We start from the raw sequence: 22,497 nt of genomic DNA on the forward strand, positions 1-22,497 counted from the left end.
CGATGGAGGAAGTTGAAAGTGGGCAATCGGCCAACTTGGTTAGAATTCGCTCTAAAGAGTTTCTGATACAATACGATGTTCGACTCTTTGGGTCACCTTGCATTTTAAGAAACGGATTCAAGTCTGGATGTACAATGCGAAACGAATAAAAGGTCTAAGCGCTAAGCAATGAGAGGTTTCAAAAGAATCTTTTTTCATCGTCAACATAGTGAATGAAGTCGTCAGTAAAATTGAGGAAGTCGGCCAACGTCGGAAAATGATTGTTCACATCAATCGGTGGCCTCTACCAGTTATTGATTGTAGTGGAATTGCCGGATCGTCGGTTTTTGAAGAGGGGAGCAATGATACGAATCTGAAATGTTGTTTCTCAGAACAGTTAGTTCCATCGTAGGAAAGACCTTTTTATTCTCAGCTCTATTGGATGCCGATCGGTTGTCAGATCAATGACTCCGGGCTTGGCTACCATTTGGCGACTTTGTTTGTTTTGAATTTACCCAAAACTGTTTTTTTTTTTAGATAAAATAGCTGAGTTTTTTAGATAATACTACATAGATAAACTTAAAAAGCAAAGCCTTATCGAAATTTAAAATTTGATACAAATCTTTAGAGCCGTTTCCGAGATACACAATTTATTAGAATAGCTCTTTAAAGATATTAGATAGTGAAGAGATTTAATAATCTTTCTTTCCTTCGATTCGAACAAAACACGATTTATTGCTTTATTTACAATTCTGAAAATTTTTATATGACAAATGAATCAGCTTAAAAATTCGTTCATTGAATTTTTATTTAAAATAAATATTTAAAACATGTTTTACATGGATATAAATTTATATATTTTGTATATCGGGAAAACAATGCTTAAGAAGGATCTTAAACAAAACAGCATCTATTTTTTATATACTGAACTGAGTTTGATATTTTGTGCTAAGCGGGAAAGTGAATAAAAAACAACCCCCCATTATTTAATAATATAAAAAACTGAAGAATTAATCATAAAACGGGCAACCGAATAATTCGCAGTATTTTATAATCTCGGAAATTCCTAACAACAAAATTGCAAAACTTCACAACATGTAACAATAACAAAAATTCACACAAAATAATTATTACAAAAAATTTATAATATAAAATAAAGTATTAATTGTAATTTTATAACTGGACCTCCCCTGATATTTCATTAATTCTCCTTGAAGCAACACACAACCTGCTAACATGACTCCATCTCATCCTTGTATATTTTGACTAACGAATATTATAGGTATCAAACATTTTGTTGCAGGAAAATATATATATACATATATAAGCTTAACTCGTCTCATAAAGTAGAAGTAGCAACGAAAGTAAGTATAGCTTTTGATTAATTGCCATAACTACGAATTCTACTCTTCTCAATATTTAAAAATAATTTGTTATCCATATAACGCTGAATCGATTATCTAAATAATCTTGCATTCATAAAAAGCTATTTAATTTATCCATTCAGATTTTATTATTTATACAAGAATGTTTAACTGCATATGTACAAAAATATATTCAAAGAACTATATATATATTCAAAGAACTATAAAATCAATACACAATTTTTGACGTTCCTATTTATAAATTTTAGAAATGCTTTTAAGCTTTATATTTTTATCCTATATATCACTACGTTTGTCAATACTGAAGAAACATCCTAAGATAGTGAAGTTACAGATGTTATCATGTCTTAAAATTACTTGAACATCTAATTTATTTTACTCTTTGTTTTCATTAATTTGAGGCACATTAATAATGTACGTACTAAGCATAAATAATTTTCCAAATAAAAATCATTATAAAAATAAATTTTCTCTTTGCTATTTTTATGAATTTAAAAGAAATTATTTTATTAAATTGATCAAAGAAATTGAGTTGGATGAGAGTATTTAACAACGCGACGAAATAACGAAAGATGCGAAACGAATGGTTAACCCGTAACTGGAAATGGGAGTTAAAACGACTCCACGTTGTTCTTTGGCACTGATTATCTTGTCCTTGAAAACAGTCATCTCCTCAATACCTTCAAGAAGTACATTTAGCAATATGTTGACAGAAGTCCAAGTTTGAACACATTCATATTACCGAGTTATTCCTTTTCAAAGTTTTCGATGCTATTTATGGTGTCATTAACTTCGCATCTAAAACGGTGATTGAAAAAATATACAAAGCACTAGTTAATTTCTACATATTTTGCACTGCAATCCGTATCGTATTCTTCATTTTTATTTGTTAAATTCTAACAGCTATTAACTTTAACGTCATCCCATAATATATAAACAAAGAAAACACTCATTAAAAATATGTTTAGGTTTTTCTTGTAATATTTTTCCAACATTTAATGTTATAATATTTAGCATTTTTAATATTTTTGGTAATTCAGAATATCTTTTCGAAAATAAATTCCAATACTGTTTATAAAAGGGAATGTCTCTGACCGTAGGAGGAAATTCATGTCTCCAGTTACGGGTAAAGCTTGAACTATATCACTAGCGTATAATATTATACAATAGGCTATGACTTTATTATTGCTCTGTATTATAAGTAAATACTATATAATATTTAAAATTCTCATATTTTATAGTGTCCCAATATTAGGAAAATTATACATTACTTTTCTAAATTTCATAATAATGTACAACGATAATATATGTTACTTGGGATTCATTCTCACACACTCTTATTCCTACATAGTTGCATTCCTGCCTAGAATTTAAAAATATAACAGGAAACTTGACTTATGAAAGGACATGATTCTATTTTGACGTTTTCTGTCACTTTTCTCATGACCGCTGTAGCATTTCTAAGAATGTCGGCTTTGAGACCTTTAGTTTCCAGGTATCAAACTTGATTTTCTTAAATATATTTCAAAAACTGAGATTTGGGATTTAATTAAACAACTAAAGCAATTCAAATAAAAAAAATAAATTATTTTTTATTTTTTCTATTTTTGCAAGGCACGACAATAAAAAAAATTCAAATGTTAATTAACATCGTTAAAAAAATGCTGAGTAGATTTCCAGTGCTGAAAATTAAGTTTTCAACTTAAAAAACATTACACCAGAAATGAAACAATTGGGTCAGATGTTTGAAGTCCACTATCATGTGAAAAGTTACGAATTTTGTCACAACAAAGTGTGAGCGCTGCTAAAGTTTTGAGTCTCTATATTGATATTATCTCTTATTTATTTCACAAATTTTTTTTCTGTGTATTTGTCTTCTCTCTTATATCAATTATTTCTTTTCGCGGAAAATGCTCTAAAATATAGCATTTATCATTTCATTATTGGTGGGAACTGATTTTTTATTTGATTGAAAATATATTGACTCTTATCTGATTGATAAGATTGCATGAGTTTAAGTAAATATTCTAATCCATATACTAGAATATTTTCTGAATGTTGTAATTAGTATTAATTATTTTCAATTACAGATATTTAAACTTATCTTAAGGTCATTTTGATGATGAATGGATTAATAGTATCGAGTAAGAGTGTAGGAAGTTATCCACACTTATTACATTTTAGTGAAAGATATACGAAACGATATTTTGATCGAAATCCATTCAGATATAATCTATCTGTAAAGCTGAGTGAATCTAAATTAACATGATAAAAGGAATAGAGCTAGATGGATAAAATTTGGTACACAGATTTAACATGTTATGTAGAGATATCTATCACTTTCGGAACTAAATCAGTCAAGGGGTAGACCGTCTGCTGTTCCGTATATTAGAAATATAATTTTCAGAAGCATGTAAACTCTATTTGCTCTATGAATTTGATACTACAATTGCAGTTTTGTATCATTTTGGTTTCAATGGATTGGGGAAATAATTCGCCTAAAACACAAATTTGATTTTCGATTTCTATTAACCGCATGCTATTGAGTAATCTTTCTAAAAAAACCCGTCGAAAATCACACGATAAATTCAGTAAAAATACTAAATTTACGCCAAAGATTTATATTTCATAACCGTTCTTACTAAAGTTATAATAAAGGTACAAGCCTTTATAAAAGACCCGCAATTTTATGTGGGAATATGGAAAGGGATAACGCCCTTATTAAAGCATAACGAGGAAGTTTTGGGAAGATCACTCTAGCTGGCTTATTTAATTTCAAAATAAGATTTAATTTAAAAGAATGTTTTTTACTAAACAGGGCCCTGTCTATATAGTTTACTAGTATTCTTAAGTCCAATACTCAGATTACTTTGCAAACTTTCCGTACTTTTACCTTTACATTAAAATCACTTTTTAATTTTGGGGTAATTTCGATATACATTTTTTTATATTTCTGAAGCAAAAACTTGGTTTTTAAAAATTATTGGAAAAATAAAATATCTTGAAGTATTTATTTATTTGGAGAATTTTAAAATATGTTGAAGGTTACATTTTCATATTCTTACCTTCGTTTTCAACGCCATTTCATAACAAATATTGCAGCAATCGGTAGTTAATAAATGAAAATGTGTGATGTTTCTTTTTAAAAAGTTATTTGAATACAAAACAAGTATTCAAATAATACATATAATTATTAATATAATCAAAAATATTAATTCGTTACCATAGAAAGATATTGTTTTGAATTAATGGAGTTTGCTGAAACCTTTAGTTTTAAAAACTTTGTTTCTTGTCTATAAATAATTTAATAGATAAATTTTAATCAAAGTATATGTTAAAAATCGACATTCAATTGTTTCTTTGACGATCTATGCCTTATTATTATTATTATTTTGCATGTTTTTTTCATTAATTTTTTTTAAAGAAATTATACAGTCTAAAATTCAAGGAATTTATTTTTATTTTCATTAAATAGTTAAAATTAATTGATTATGATTTATTTTATTGTTTGAATTAATCACTTGATTATAAATTAAATTAGAATAAACATAGTATAAAAATTTCTATCTCGAATTAAATCATCGAAATCTTCTCCCCGGGATGTAAAATTTAGTTTCCAGGTATCAAAATTGATTTCCTTAAATATCCTTCATGTAAAGAGAGAGGGCTGGCGAAGATCTGATTTCCTTCTCCTGTGGAAGTTAAGGCAGCTTCTTTTTTTTACGAATTCCTTTCCAAAATAAGTTTCGTACTGCTTTTAAAAGGGAACGAAATTCAGCTGCAAGAAATTCTTTAGAAGGCTAAGGTGACTTAATGGGAGTGTCAAATATTTGAAAATTCTTGACACAAAACTAACTTTTATAGAAGATTTACAGTTTATGTGGGCCTTTTCAAAGTTAAATCTACCGTCCAGTTAATGAAGAATCAAACATCTTCGCAATGTTATAGAAAAGAAATTTGAAGAGTAGTGTACCATCTCAGACAGCAGTGAGGTTTCAACCAAGTAATTGAAGCAGTGTGTCGTGGCTGGTTCGTGAGTGCTTTGAAAAAAAAATTAGGCAAATAGAAAACTTAACAAATTTATTGCAGATTCGTTCGAGTTACTCTGCTCAGTAACTCCTTCTCCTCCAAGAGCAAACACTCGAATGACATCAGTCTTTTAATTACACTCGCGCTAGTTGCCTAGCGCCATCTATGAACGTTTATTTTCTAACGCTTCAAAATCCAATCACTACACAGTGCTTCAGTTTCTTTTAAACAAGACAAGTTTACGTATCAATAAAAATGCTACAAAACAATTTGATAACTATAGTTATTTCATAAACTGAGATTTGTGATTTAACTAAACATCTAACTCTATTGAAATAAAAAACATAATTTTTTTAATGTTTTATATTGTTCTCAAGCCATGACAATAAAAAAATTCAAATGCTAATTAACATCGTTAAATAAAATGCTGAGTAGATTTAAAAATGCTGAAAATTAAATCTTCAACGTAAAAAACATTTCACCAGAAATGAAACATTTGCGACAGATGTTTGAGATACCGCTATCATGTGAATAGTTATGAATTTTGTTACGACTTAGTTACAAATTTTGTCACTAAAAAGTGTGAGCGCTGCTAAAGTTTGAGTGTCTATATTGATGTTATCTCTTATTTATTTCACTTTTTTTTTTGTGTGTGTTTTTGTCTTCTCTGTTCAAAAATTATCATATCACCATGGCGGAAGATGTACAACTCTCGGCTAATCAAACTGAAAAATTATTACAATTTCAGGTGAATATATGATTTGCCATTTTCTACAGCTGGTCATATTCACGCAAATATGTAAATGGATTCTTTTTCGTATCAATTGTTTCTGTTTCATTTGTAGTTCTAATTCTGATGACATCCTTTTTAATTTTCCAATTTGCATTGTTTTGATTTTATCATTTTCATTAGTATATATTGTTTCATGGGCATTTTTTTTGTGTAACTAAAGTTTTCATTAATATTTATTTTTAAAGCAAATTAGGGTATTACATTTTTACTTTTATTTTCCATTAAATAATAAATATTTTGATTTTTTTCTTTTAAATGAAAGTTGCTTTCAAATTTTCAGGATCTAACAGGAATTGAGGATATAGAAAGATGTCGAAATATTCTTGATAATCACAATTGGGATTTAGAGGTAAGTTTTTTTTTTTTGCGGTATTTTATGATTAAGTATTTTTGTTTGAAATAGTGTGTAGAGAGTCATTGAATTTCCTTATAATTCACGTAATTTTGATGGTTATATCTATAATTTAGTACTGTACTTTGTTTGAAATTAATAGTTCGAATGTGAGTGGTTGAAAATGTTATTTCGTTTTTGAAATGATAGTTATGTCTTATCCAGAAATAAATCTTTATATCAATTACTTCTTTTCATATAAATTGCTATAAAATATAGCATTAATAATTTCATTTTTGATGGGAACTGAATTTTTCTTTTATTGAAAAGATATTGACTCCTATCTGATTGATAAGATTGCATGAGTTTAAGTAAATATTCTAATCCATATACTAGAATATTTTCTGAATGTTGTAATTAGTATTAATCATTTTCAATTACTGATATTTAAACTTATCTTATGGTCATTTTGATGATGAATGGATTAATAGTATCGAATAAGAGTGTAGGAAGTCATCCATACATATTACATTTTAGTGAAAGATATGTCAACTCTTATATTAGTATTTTCAATATACATTATAAAGGGTTTCAGTATTGCTAATGAAGACAGATAACTAATTCGTGAATCAAGTAAGGAAGTAACCTAATAGAAAATGCAAATAGTTACTAAAAAAATAAAAATAAAGAAATAATAAGATTAATTTAAAGAGAGACAGTAGGCAGGTAATTATGATACAGTGTTAAAATCATTATGTGAGCATTTTGTAACATGTTTTTCCTACATTTCTGTATCTGGAAAATTAAATAATTATATGAAAATATTTGAAATTAAATAATGTGGTGAATTGTACCATGATTTTCATATTATCAGTAACATTTCATTTAGGTTTTGATTTATTTATTCATTTAAAGAATTAATGTTTCTCTGATTGATGATGGACTTTTTCTGAAAAATTCAGTTAGGCTTGAATATTAATAATAGTATTATGAGTTCGAATTTTTATTCTATTTCTTTGTCTCTTAAGATTTGTATTTTGTAGACGTATTAATAATCCATATTAGATTCTTGGTAAATATTACCTGGAATATTGTTTAATATGATTTCATATTAATGATAACTTAAATTCAGTAGAATATTATAAATTCAGCTATGCTTGGAACCATCTACATGTTCCTAGTTTTTTTCTACCCTTTTGTTGACCAGTCATCAGATAACAAAAATTTTGTTACATATTTGTTTTTCCATCCCTCTTTACTGTCCATCCTTCTGTAAAAATGAAATGTAGTGAATTTTCTCAATTGTTTATGATTTTAAATTGATTTTTCCTCATAGGCTAACTATTACACATAGGCTAAAGTATGGAAATAATTATAATATCCGGCTGTGTGACTGTATGTTGTCTCATATTCATGAGTGTCACACTTAACACTGTTAAACTTAATATTATCAAATGTTAATTATTCAGTTATATAATATTGTGTAATGAATATATAACATTTGTAGATTCCGTTAATTTATTATTTTATTGGGCTATTAATGTATTAGTTAACAATAACTATGAAAAAGTTTAGGTGCTGTTTTTTTATTAATTGCTATGAATGTTGATCTATTGTAAATAAGTAAAGTCTTGTCCTTTTATGATTGAATTTGCTTTAAACTTCTGAGCCTCCTTTTTTTAAATTTTTTTTAAAAGATTATTATATATTTTCTGTTTTTGAAGATTGCTTCAAGTAATTTTTAAAAATTTAGAATTTGACAATTATTTGCAGTATATTTTAGCATTGCACATAATTGGTTGCCTTTGACAACATTTGCCATTCAAAAGCAGGCATCTATGGTGTCAAGTGATAACAATGATGATAAAGTTATAATTAATTTTTACATTGATCTCCAAATAAACATTAGGAATTAAGAATGACAATGAAATTCTTATAATTTTTCAAATTATATTTGTTGAAAGACAGTTCTTAGTTAATTTGGAATTCTTGCAGGTAGCTACTCAAGTCACTTTAAATATGCGAGAAGGTGCTCCATCTGTTTACCGGCCATTACCTAGATCGCCACCTCCAGTTGTGGCTCATCCACCTGACCAAAGGTTTAAAACTTATTTCTAACCACTTTAATAACTCTAAAAAATTCAATACATAATTATTTTTATGAATATTTTTTCAGTTATATTTTCTGTTTTTGTTTATTTGCATGATGAGATAATGATTGTCAATAAATTATTCAAATTTAGAGTGTTTCTGGCTGTGCGTTCTTGGCAACCAACAGGAATTTTAGGATGGGGATTCTTATTCATATCCTTTCCATTCCAGTTTATGTATTCAACATTGATGAAGCTTGCAAGATTTGCATGTAAGCATCATTTTGAACAGTAATTTTTTTTTAAGCTGAATCAGAATTTTTTTTTTTCAAGTTACTGTATTATGAAAAAGTTGCAGATTTATATGAACCATAATAAAGGGGAAAATTAATGAAATTGATTGAGTGAATTCTGCTCTCATATGAAATTTAAAAAATGTAAGAAGTGGCATGAATCGACTCTTTAAAATTGAAATGTCAAATGTTTTCATTTTTCAGTTTCTTTCTGTATGGTTATTGTAACATTATCTACTGAGTAATCAACTTTTTAAGAATAATAAAATTCATTTTAACTAAATCTGCCCATAACTCCCTGTTAAACATTCCTTTCAAATTTTTTTTTCTTTTCAAAATGCTTTTCAAAGGAAGAAAGAGAGGGGGGGGGGAGGCCTTCATGAAATTACTTCAGTTTGCAATTTTTAGTTCCTAATTATTATCATAACCTTCAAGTGTCAACTTATTAGTGAATTAAAATAATTCAGTGTATATGCACAGAAAAACTTATTTAGGTCTGAAAAAAAAAAAAAAAAAAGGCTTAAATTTCTTTATTTGTGCCAACACTTAACTGAAAAAAGTTAAGTTCCATAACACAAGTTTTTATTAGTTTAAAGTAATTTTGTGTAAGTGGAAGTTTGATTCAAACAATATTGTCTGGACTTATTTCTTACTGTTATTCGAGAAATCACATTCACAAAGGTATATAAAAATTTTATTTAAGGAGAAAGGGGGACTCCATATATTTGTACCTAGGGTTTCCGTATTTGAAGTGGGAACCAATCTTGCCTCCAGTAACTATGCTGTTTTCCATAATATTTGAGTTTCATCAAATAAGAGAAAAGAGGGAAATGCCATAAAAATAAATCATATGAATGTTACTCTTAAAAGCTAATGCTTTCATAAGCAGACGATTTAAAAGAAAACAAATTTTAGCCACTTTTTGTTTTTTATGCTCCAAATGTGAACAGAAGATAAAAATTTTATTAATTTTTTACTTTGTTCTGCTTTTTACTACTTGACAACTCTCAATTATAGCAACATAGAAAATAAATTACTTTATTGGACCCTGCCTACTGTTAACATCTAATACTTGATCATATAAATGCATGTTGATTTTTAATTATGCCTTATACAAAATATATAAATAAAAATCTAAGGGATCCATTTTTATTGGTTCCTTTAATTTATTATAATAATTTTGAACTATTTACTGAAAACTCATAATTTTTTTATTAGAAATTATGATGATGGTCTATCAATCATTCTTTGAAAAAGAAATTGAAAATCTTGCTATGTAATGATTCATTTACATGAATTCTGCATCAAATCATGAATTTACTTTATTTTTAACTAAGATATTTTTGTATTGATTGATGTATTTAGAACCTGAGCTTTAAAAGACATCATTTATGTAACACTTATTTTATTCAAACCAATTATATTTTCATATTATTTCATCTAGAATATTTTAAAATTTGACATTATTGTATCATGATTCGAAATTTTTTTAATTCATATTGCATAATGATTTTCAATTAAATTGCTAATTAAGGTCTCTAGTTTTAATATTTTCTTTTAGCCTTTTTTTAAATCTGAAAGAGAAGGAAATCATTTTACATTTGTTGGTGATTGCTTAATTTATATTATCCGTTTTTGTATAGTTATTTTCCATTTTAAAAATGGAATTCTTAAATATGCTATGTATTTTCTTTTAGTTCAATTTAATGTTGAAAAAAGTATAAATGTTAAATAATGAACCACAAACATTGGTGGATTTTAAAATTAGTTTAGATGCCATACTGTAAAATATTTTAGAAGTAAAATTATTTTTCTTTTTTCTTTTCAGTGAGCTTTATCAGGGCAGATCCTAGAAGAAGTAAGTTATTATCCGTACACTATTTCTAGTTCAGTTTTGCTGAAATTTTACATGCTTAAATATGACTACAGTATTTAAGAAATTGTTGTTGATTCCTGACTATATAGATGTATTGTGTTAATAATGCTGAATATAGTTCATATGTTTTCTTCCTTTTTAATGTTTATGATCTTTCACATTAATAAAAACAAACATGTATGTCAGCACATTTTCTTTTTCTTAAAAATTATTTTTTTTTGTATGTGTTTGATTACATTTAAAGAAATTTTTATCAAGGTGTTACAGATCCTGCTAGAGATGTGATGAATTTTATTCAAAATTTTGAAGAAAAATATGGAAGGGAACATCCTGTATTTTATCGGGGTACTTACTATCAGGTAGGTATGATTTAAAAGAAATTCATATTTTATATTTCATTTAGTAATTTTACCATTATTTCACTATTCTAGAAACATTAATTCACTAATAACATTATATTTTACATTATATATATATATATATATATATATATATATATATATATATATATATATATATATTATTTTTAAAATACATTACATTTTACCTTACTATGTGAAATTTAAAAAGAATTGCAGATTTTCATGGTTATTAGCTTAATAAAAATAATTTCTTCCAGCAGTTACGTTTAGAAGTATTGTTGTTATAGCAACAGAATGTTTCAGAATTATTTTATTTCTTAACTCATGCATTTTAAAGGCACAATATTTTTTGTTGAAAATCATTTGGTGGATCATATGTGAAAATTTAGAAATTTTTAAAAAGACAAAAATGAAATAACTGTAGTTAGTTTTTAAGTCTATAAGAATAACAGATTTGCAACACTAAATGAATGAAAGTGTTATGTTGATCACTTCTGCATGAACTTGACAAAGATGCATTAAAAAAAATATTCAATGCACTGCACATTTTTTATTTTATAGAAAATCATAACATGAAAATTTCGATACATTCAATAAACATTAAAGCATCTTATTTAACATATTTATCATACATAATGTATATAATATTTATAGATGAAAATTTTTCCTAGACACATTAAAATCAATGTTTTATGCTTTTATTCAATATTTTTCATATTTTGAAAAAAAAAAAAAAAAAAGGAACTGATTAGATAAATAATGGTATTTGTTATATCTCTTTTTAAAATATTTTTTTGTTTTAAATTTAAGTGTTAATAATGTTGTAAATATTTTCATCCTGCACCTCATGATCTTATAATAATTTGATTACTTCTTACAAACTACTGCTTATTGAGTGCTTGTTTAAATGTTAGAGTAAATTTGCCAATTCTTGACAATAACATGGCATTTGGTATTTGGGGGTGATAATTCAACTTAAAACAGGGTTGCCCTGCTGCCGGGAGAACCCGTAAAACACATGAAATTTAAAAATCGACAGAAAATGCAGGGAGATTTGAAAATTTTGATAATAACTGAGAAAACACAGGGGATTTTAAGTTTCTTATTTATTTTTTCCCCATCTAAAAGATGCCAATCTCTTAAAGATTACAGGAATAAAAGAGGGTAATCATCACTTCAAAAATGAAACAATACCATTTGGAATTGCCAAATGCGGAAACTCGCACCATTTCTACTCTCTTTTCTCTTCTTGCATAGATCACTCCAGTTTCGATTTGTTAGAGTTGTTTTTTCCTATAAAATTCCCGACTTGCAGCTAATGAACATGCGCAAGATTTCTGTAATTGTGTGAAAGATTAAAATACACTTCTCTGGTAGGAATGGCAACATTCAATCTATGGACGCTTCTCGATGGTATTTAATACATTCACACTTGTTTATTGAATGGTTTGTTTATCATTTGAGAAATTGTGAGTTTATTCAGTTATGGTATGAGTTTATAAGTTAGATATTTTTTTTTAATGAGCTGATCAAAATTCCTTTTTAATATGAATTGGATGAATAAAAAAAAATCAATCAATCAAAAATCAAATTTTGCTGAAAGCCCTGCAAAATTGAGGTCCCACAAAATTCATGTGTTGCATTCTTCTCACTTAGTAGTAGGAAAATAATAAGCCTGAGTATTATGGAGAAACAGGCACTTATTTGTTTCTTTTCGTGCCAAACAAGGAAAACGAAATTACATGTCTGTTCAAAAATGTCGTAATTAATATTAGGCTTTGTGTCTAGAGGAATGAAAGAGAAGGTGACATGTGAAGTCCGAAAAATCAAATTGAATGTCCAAAAATAATCCGATTTCAAACATGTTAGTTCACGAACAATAATTTAAAGCTTAATTTTTATGGGCATTAAAACTTGTTGCATCACATTCATCATTTAATGCCATTAAGGATATATCTGGAATATTTTCACATATATTCACTGAAAGTGAAATAGCTAAAAATGTACATTAGATCGCACAAAAATGTTGTACCTTATTTGTTGAGGATCAGTTCCATGAAACTGATAGCTGAAAAATCTGCAGAAATTGATACCCAAATACATGAATTGGAAAAAACAAATAAAAAAAGTAATTTTGCTTTGTAACTTTTTTTTGTTATCATGATACAAATCATTTAATGATTTGTATCATGATAACAAAAATGTTTCGTGTTTTTTCCCCGCCCAAGTCCTTAATTTTGTGTGACTTACAATTTAAGAGTATGAGAGGTAATATAATCTCTCCCCTTCCTTAAAATATAAATTTTATCTTGCAAAATTCCAGTTAATGTGTAAAGAGATTTTTTTTTGTATGTAAGTATAAAAATTATTTAATATGCTATTATTTCAAATAATGTTAAATTGTTGTTTCCTTTCTTTGCTTTTTCCACTGCTTAAATTAATATTGCATTATATCTAACACGAGCGATATTTTTGCATTTCCTTGTGTCTTGAATATATACACAGAGAAAATACAGGGAATTTTTTTTCCAGATTTGAGTGCCAGGCCTGTAAAAAGTTGTGAAAACTAATCAAGTGTTATTTCTTTCTCTTTCTTCCTTTCCTGTTAACCTTTTTGTACATTTTTGTTCTAGACTATAAATAATAGAGAATTAAAAGCAAATGTTTTTTTAGGCTGTAAATGATGCCAAGCAAGATTTGAAATTTTTACTTGTATATTTGCATGGGGATGATCATCAAGACACTGATGAATTTTGTAGGTAAGTGAATAGATTCAGATTAAGCATGTTCCTTACTTAAGATAAATAGATGTATTTTTCAAAAATATTGAACCAATTTCACTTGTTCTACTTCAATGAAATTTAAAATTGCCATTGTAATGATTTTTTTAATTGAAGTAAAGTGTCTTGAAATGCCTGTTAATTCCACTGGGGGAAAATATTTCACACTATTCCCCCTTCTTTTACTCTTCTCATGTGTCTTGGATTGACATTATCTTGTCACTTCTTGCTTGTACAGTAAATATGTCTCTCGGGATGGAACAAAGCGAAGTTTAAAAATTCAAAAGTGTCTTCTCTCTCTTTGGCCACGGAACTGCTTTAAAAAATGAATTTACTTTATATATATGCATATTCATTGAAACATAGTGAGTGTAGTGAAATAAAATTTGCCATCAAATGGGAAAAAAATATCATTAAGTAAGTAGATTTTATCATAAAATTTCTAGCTTAAAATTCTGATAAAATTGAAATTAATATATTACTTCAAAATTTGATATTGTTTCCAAATTTGTTCTCTTAGATATAAGGAATAAAAATTCTGATACAGATTAGGTATAAAGAGGTATAGATGTTAGAGTTCTGCTTGATTAAAACAATTTTAAAAATGGATGAAACTTTTAACTTGTTTTAATTAATATTTAAATTCTATTTGATACATATTAAGAGAAAATATTTTACTGAACTGTTATTAAATATGAAATTTAATTTACTATCTTTGCTATATATTCTTTGGCATGTTTGTTAATAAAGAAATCTTTATATATCTAATTTTTTCAACTATTTGAATGAAAGATATTGTATTTTAAATTAGGTCAGTAGCAGTGATAGTATAATTTACCATTTTTAGCTTCTTGTTAATTACAAAATAAATTCTTTCATATTCTACACTGGATTTGTTTAATTTACAGGACAGTATTAAGAAACGCTGAAACAATAAGTTTTATAAATTCAAATTTCCTTTTCTGGGCATGTTCAGTAAATTCTCCAGAAGGTTATAGAGGTAAGTTAAAAAAAAGTTACATTATGCTTATTCTTGAAATTTTATTATTGTGTTATTTTTGAGTACTATAAAACTGAATTTTTGAAAATAGCGAGTTTTAATTTGTGCAGATTCATCAAAAGTTTAATTTTATTGACATCTTCTACGTATCATAAAAGTTAAGTATTCTGAATTTTAAACATCTTCAGTATATGTTATAATCTGAATGCTGCAAATGTAGAATATATATATGATTAGGCATAGATTCTTGAAATTAACATTCTTTAAAATCTTAAAAACGTTTTCTGTATAATTTTTGATGTGTTTGACTAGCATCTCATTTTATAAATAACAAGTATTTAGAATAATCTTTATTATTTTCTCTTTGGAAGTTGACACTTGTCTCGACATTTCAAATTTCTTTTCCACACATATAAGTGGACTTTCGACTTTTTATACATTATACATGCATTAATTAGGCTCTACATATCTTGATGCATGTCCTATATAACATCCTAGAATTGTCATCTTTAACTCACTATCTTCAGATTTTTATGTTGTTTCTATGTCATTCTATGTCTATTAGTTTTTTGAAGCTGAACAGGAAAAGTATCTGAAGGGAGAGGGTAAAAATTACATAATTTTTCTTCATTGGTATGCAAAAGACACTATTAGGAAATACTGAATTACATGTGTAACGTAATGTGAAAAAACACATAGAAAAAAAAAAAATAGAACTATTTTTATATCAGAAATCGATATAACTTTTTCAATCTATTTTCTATTTTGTAAAATGTTATAAACCTTTATTTTATGACATATTACTAAATGTTTTATTTGCTGTTTTCATTTTAAGTTAGTTTATTAAATTTACACAAAAGTATATATTTTTGAGTTATAATGCAAAAATGTTTTTAAGTGGGAATCAATAATAAACTTTTATTTTTAAAATTTAGGAGAAATTACACCTTTTTATTATTTTAGAAATAATTGAATTTTGCCTGTGCAACTAATAATTTAATACTTTGGAAGAAGTTGTGTTGTCTGTTTTTAAAAGTATTTTCTCAAATTTACATGCAGCTTTTAAAATATTCAGCTACATATATATTTGTTTGACATGAGAATTTTTAGGAATCAGATATTCCACACACATTCATTTGCACAGTTCAATTTTGATTCTATTTCTATAGTTTCTCAAGCACTGCGTGAGAACACTTATCCATTCCTTGCTGTGATTGTTTTACGAGATAATCAAATGACAGTAGTGGCCAGACTAGAGGGTCCTACTGAACCAGAAGTTCTCATTCGTCGCCTTAGACTCATAATGAATGATAATGAGGCATCCTTAATAGCTGCTAGGCTGGAAAGGTTAGCATTTCAGATAATTCATCTCTTTCTTAAATGTATATTTCATCAGACATATATTTTAATTATGTGGTGAAGCATGTTTTGCATTTTCATATTGGATTATTATTTTTTAGTGAACACTGATGCTCAATTTTATTTCACAGGAAAGATATCTGAAGTGAAAAGCATTTTCTTTTTATTAGAAAAGAAGATATGTTTAAAAATTCTTAATTATTTTTAAAATTATTGCTAGAGAATGGACATAATTATTTCTAAATTACTAACTACTAAGTTCATTCGTAAAGGTTCTGCTTATGATAAATGGTGAAGTGCAGATAAACAAGATTTGAGGTTGCATATTTTCTAATTCTAAAAAAATTCTTAAATTTTTATGATTTTTAAAAAAAAATGTGTATTAAGTTTTTAAATTCCTGCAAATTAAATGAAATTTCTTGGAGTAAGAAACCAATTCTTAAATTTTTAGAAATCAAGAGTAAAAAATTGAGTAGACCTTTCTCATGGAACTTCCTGTAACATTCAGAGTCATATATATGGAAATAATTGTTTTCAGGCATGAGCGATCCATGACTCAAACAATTCGTCAGCAGCAAGATGAGGCCTACAAGGAGTCTCTCAAGGCCGACCAAGAGAAAGAAAGGAAGCGGAGAGAAGAACAAGAAGTGAAAGCCCAACAAGAAAGAGAGGAAAGGAACAAAATATTAGAAGAACAGAAGCGTAAAGAGGTTTGCCCTTTCTTAATGCTCCATTTTCGGTATATTAAAACTATAAACAAGTTTGTCGCTGGTGTGGAAAATCTTCGATACACATTTTGATTTCAAAATTACAAATTTTCTTCTGTGTTTATGGAATTTTATATTTTGTAAAAACTATATGCTTTCTGATGAACTAATTTAACATTAAAAGATATTTTAAAATTATATATTTTTGCAACAGTTTGATAAAATTTAGAATTTGTTTTTTAAATTGCATTTTTATTGGCTAAATTAAGTTTTAATAATTATTCAAAAATTCCTCTTATGAGTACCTAAATTTGGGACTTAAAAGTTATCAGTAGTTGAAAAGATGTTAAAGTCACAGTTATTAATTTTTTTACAAAACTCTTCCTTCCTTGTAGAATTTGGTAAAAATGTTTTAGTATTTTTCAGTATATTTTTCTTTACTCTAATCATTTATAAATTGATAGCATTTTTTTTTTTTTGTATTTTAAATCACTTGAACATAATCAAGCTAAATTTTGCCATATCATGTTTTAGTGTTTTTAATAAATTGAATGTAATGATTATCTAATAATAAAATAGATTAATGATGTTATTTAACCCTATGAGCCCTAATTCACCCAAGATCAGCCCACCCAATGAGGGCCTGACTTATGAGCTTCGGGACATTTAAGTAAATTTAAGAGGTGAAAGGTATTTTGTGATAAGTGCACCATATGCTGGCTACTTGGAGGGAGGGAGGGGGGGGGGGTCTGCTAACTTTGACAGTGATGGATGAGCAGCCTTTCAAGTCATGCTATGCCTGTGAAAGGAAAGGACATGTCAGATTACTATCTGACATTAAGTGGATGAAACATTATTTATCAGTTAAGAAGACCTAAATTCAATGATTGGATTTTTTAAAAACAATTTATTATAATTGCCATAATTTTTTTTATGCATATGATATCAAATTTTTAATATGTTTATCAATTGAAAAAATTATTTCCTTCCTCTTAACTTATTTGTTTTTATTGAAACTGATTATTCAGATACTTTTTTGAAATCTTTTTTACTTATGTTTTCTTTTCTGATACTTTATTTAATTATAAATCAATTTTTCTAAACTTATTGCTTTACTAAAAAACTCCAATTAAATATTAAACAAAAAAATTGATAATTACTGTTTTCTTCCTTTTTACATTAATGCATTTAAGGAAAATATGGGAACTGTTAATTAAAATCAATTACTGTATAAAATATTTAAATAAAGTAAAATTTGATGCATTCAGTTTCAATTTTTAACGAACTTCTGTGTAAATAACTGAAATTTTTTGAACCAATTGAGAAATGTCAACATGCACCCGAAAAATACAGATAATCTAAACGTATTTATTGCCTTATTTGTCAAAAACTCGATTTTATACAAATACAAAAATATTGCTGTTTGGGATAAAATTTACTATGTTTTAATTAGGAAATTAAATAGAAAATATTAATTTTAATTTAGAAATTAGTTTGAATTGCTATAAAAATTCTGCAAAATTATATAATAGCATTTTTTTATGAGAATAAGTAAAATGGTCATTTGAGGAATTGATAAAATTTTTTTTTTCTGTTAAATATCGCTAGAGTATTTTTTCCCTTTAATTATGTATTTTAACAACTTATATGAAAGTAGATTTATTTTTGAAGACACAAAAGAAGATAGAAGTGTGTTAAGATACTCTTTGTGATCATCTTTATTGAATTAGTTTTTCAGGGAATTAAATATACAATGTAGAAAGGAAGATATTTTTGCAAACTGCATTCTATATTACTGCTGATATTTGGTAATTAGAGATGCTTAAATTTTATATTAGCAAAATAATTTTGCATTATTTTGGCAAAATAATAAATTTTGATGATACATTTTTTAAAACATTTTCGTTGGGTTCCTTTCAGTTTTTCGAGCCCCCAAAACCTTTATTAATATTGCACTATATTCTACAAAGTTTATAAAAATATTGGTAAGTTAAAAAGCAAATAAAAGCATGTCCAATTTTTCTTTAATAAATAAATTTAAATTATTTTATTTGTAATTATGAAATATAAATGTCTGAATTTACAAGATTTTTGTTGTTAAAATAGTTTGATTGAATACCTTATGATAATTTTTATATACTTTGTTTAATGATTGAAAAAATGCTAATTCTAAAATACTAAACTTTATTTTTATCTTATGTTTTCGTGCTTAATAAGTAGGAAAATACACTTTTGAAAAAAAAATCAGAAGGAGATTCGAAGATAATGTTTTATTTTTCATTAACTTATCCCGTTTTTACTCTTAATTTTATAGCAGTGATCAAAAAAAAAAAAAAAAAAAGTACCCAAATTCATTGAAATTTATGTGAGTGTCAATTCAGCAATAACAAATTACACAAATTTTTACTTGAAACTGCAAACGACATCCACATGGAGGTGAAAACTGACTGCACATTTCATTTACAGCTCAGTAGGTTTCCTCCTCCAGCAATTTTTCTGAAGAAAAAGACAATATCATTCTGTTTTCGTCCACAAAAGACGTCTCAGGAGTTTGAGGCACTGGAATTCTCATGCTTGACTGGCTCATAAAGTTAACAATATTTTAAGATTGCTAGTTCAAAGACTAACTTGTATTCTTGAATATTTACTTTTATTGCTTAACATACCAGTCCATAGTTTCAGTTTAGTGCAATATTTTGTACAAACTATTGAAAAATGCGGGTATGTGTTTAAAATTATGATACACTCAGGAAACAAAATAGCAATTGAAACAAATCATGTTTATAAGAAAATATGAATTTTAAAGAAAAAAAAATCCTTTTATTAAGGAAGTATTTATATTTTCATCTCATAAACTGCATTCTTCATATCATTAAAAAATAGTTTATGTATATTTTCCCTTTAAGATATTTATTTCTTTCAAAATTTATAAATTATTACAATTTTTGTTAAGCTGATACACTGTGTCAGAATTGTTTAAGTCTGATTATCTCAATAATGAACTTTTAAATATTTGTTTCTTTAGAACATTCATATTATCAACTTATTATAGATTTTGGAAAATATTTGCAAATTTTCCCTTTCAGGAAATAAAACGTCAGAAAATTGAGCTTGCTTCCCAAATACCTGACGAACCTCCTTTAGAACATCCGGATACAATCCGACTGATGATAAAATTACCAGCTGGTACGAGATTAGAAAGGAAATTCAAACGAGAAGAATCTTTAAAGGTGCATTTTCCCTTTATTTATTTATGGAAATAAAATTTATATTGTTATAGTTTTTCTTTAAAAATCAATGGAGCATTTCAGTATGTGATGGAAAGTAGATGTTACTCTAAGAGCAATATATAGTTAAAAAAAAGTCCATCTGGACATGCCAATTTCTTGGAAGTTTACAGGTTTTTCTGAATTCCCATTGCTCTATTCTTTTGGGTAGAATATGCCAATGTTTCCGAACTTCTTCTAAAAGTTTTTGACAACATGAAGAAAGAGAAAGATTTTCTGGGTCTACTACAAAGTGATATGATAAATGTTTGTCAGGATAAGTTGATTTTGGCTCATGTTAGCTTCCCTTATGTTGCTAATACACCCCAGCGATTTCTTAAATTGCAGACATATAAACCAATAATGCCTTTCTTGTATGAAACCCTTTTCGTGCTTGTTAAGCAGTTAATGAAAAATATTGTAAAAAAAGCATCATCAAAGAAACAAAAGCATTAGCTTTTGAAGCTTATTTTTGATAGCTTGATGAAGCTAAAAATCTGAGATTGAGAAAAGAATACCAACATTAGAATAGTGACTGTTGATTACTAGTAGAGTGACTGAAACTCGAAAAAGATTCCTTTTAGTGGACTGCTTTATGTTTGTGAAGAATGCTATATATATAAAAAAATTATTTGAATCCATGTCCAAAAATTTTGGAGTTTTTAAAGCTGCATTATGTTTTTATTTACATTTATTGAATAGCAATGCATTATTATGTGAAAAATGAATAGTTGACTTTCTTCATCTTTATTTGTAGCACAAATTTCCCTGGCATGTTCAAAATGTTCAGATATCTAATTTAAGATATTCTAATTTCAAAAGATTTAAGAAATTGTATACAAGGAATTATGATTTATTTTTCATTTAATGAAAAAAAAAAATTCGTTTAGATGACTTCTATTCTAATATTTTGAAGTCCAAAGAATTTCCTTATTTTTCGGAAATTGTAAAAATAATTCTTGTATTGTTGCATGAATTTAGTATCAACTAGGATATGCTTGTTGAAAATCTGAAAAATAATTTTTTAATTAGTTCTAAGAACTGTGTACGATATCATAAACTTTTATGGAGATATTTTGAATATTCCGATTTCAAAAGATTTGTTTCAGTATGCTAAATGAGCATGTGCAAGATATTATAAAGCTTTAGAAGAGCAGAAAAAAGTTCAGGAGAAAGAAAAGTTATTCAACAAATGCATAGCAGCATTACTAATGAATTGTTGCAAAAGAAAAAAAAAACATTATATAATTAAAAAATCTGCAGAAATTGATGTCCAAATAAATGTTAAGTAATATGTAAATTTTTTTCTTTCTAAATTCTACTCAATAAATATTTTTTTTATGTGGGAAAATTTTATTGAGACCACTCTCAATGGTTTACATAATGTTGAAAAAAAATATTTATATATATAATTAAATTAAGAAATTGTTTTTTGTCAATGACATTGTCTCTTATAAAAAGTTAACTTCAAGCATTTGCAAATGTTTTCTTATTGTAAAAATATTTTGTGTAGTGTTTTGTAATTCATATATTTTCTTTTTTCAGTTTTTATATTATTTTGTGTTCTGCCATCCAGAATCGCCTGACTGTTTTCAGATAGTGACAAACTTTCCTCGTAGAGTTGTGCCATGTGAACCAACTGAGAGCAACCCAGAACCTCAGTCTTTTAGTGATTTTGGTTTTGGGAAATCTGAAATGCTTTTTGTGCAAGACATGGATGCATAAATTAGAATGTACTTAATTAGTCCATTTCGTACATGAACTGTCATCGTGAAATTGAATGTTTCCTATGCTGTTGAATGCAAGCAGCCAGCTTTGAAAGGCGTCACCTTCATGAAGAATATATTGCTTGCCATTTAGCAAGAATTCTAAAATTGGACCACATTCATCCATTTTATATTACAGAATTTTTGTACTGTTAAATTCTTATGAAAGTCAGTGCTTTCAAATACTCTATTCATTATGTAATCTGTATTGCCTAATTATTTTAATTAAAATTTTAATGCAATTAGTTAGTTGCATTTTTAAAAATTTAAATCTTTGTAATATATATATTTTTTTCAGTTCATTCTGTTGTGTACAGATTATATGTTCTTTTGGTTTCTTGAAATCATTCTTAAAGGGGGAGGGAAAAAAAAAGTTATTAGAAAAAGTATCCTGATGTTTCAAGGAAAGTTTAAAATATTTCAGAATTGTTGAAAAGAGTTTATTTGTTTTTGTCATTAGTTTAATCACAAATCTGCTATG

At 26.9% G+C, this 22,497-nt stretch overlaps 1 protein-coding gene across 1 annotated transcript; it reads left to right on the forward strand.

The window, feature by feature from the left end:
• The first annotated feature begins 6,023 nt into the window (after window positions 1–6,023).
• Window positions 6,024–22,287, forward strand: LOC129971612 (FAS-associated factor 2-like). Its single transcript, XM_056085548.1, has 12 exons — window positions 6,024–6,141; window positions 6,467–6,535; window positions 8,513–8,616; window positions 8,761–8,879; window positions 10,729–10,758; window positions 11,035–11,135; window positions 13,812–13,897; window positions 14,827–14,918; window positions 16,088–16,265; window positions 16,816–16,987; window positions 20,071–20,214; window positions 21,796–22,287. Exons 1-12 carry the CDS (start codon window positions 6,085–6,087, stop codon window positions 21,973–21,975), a joined length of 1,332 nt encoding a protein of 443 aa, XP_055941523.1. The 5' UTR covers window positions 6,024–6,084; the 3' UTR covers window positions 21,976–22,287.
• Window positions 22,288–22,497: the final 210 nt, after the last annotated feature.

This window comes from Argiope bruennichi, chromosome 6 (assembly GCF_947563725.1).
Source record: "Argiope bruennichi chromosome 6, qqArgBrue1.1, whole genome shotgun sequence".
Taxonomy (NCBI): Eukaryota; Metazoa; Arthropoda; class Arachnida; order Araneae; family Araneidae; genus Argiope; species Argiope bruennichi.

Excerpts from the sequence above, each read along its gene's own strand:
- LOC129971612 (XM_056085548.1), top strand. The coding sequence starts at position 6,085 with ATGGCGGAAGATGTACAACTCTCGGCTAATCAAACTGAAAAATTATTA. Across the intron at positions 6,536-8,512 it reads ATCACAATTGGGATTTAGAG|GTAGCTACTCAAGTCACTTT; the intron begins GTAAGTTTTTTT and ends GAATTCTTGCAG. Across the intron at positions 16,988-20,070 it reads AAGAACAGAAGCGTAAAGAG|GAAATAAAACGTCAGAAAAT; the intron begins GTTTGCCCTTTC and ends TTTCCCTTTCAG.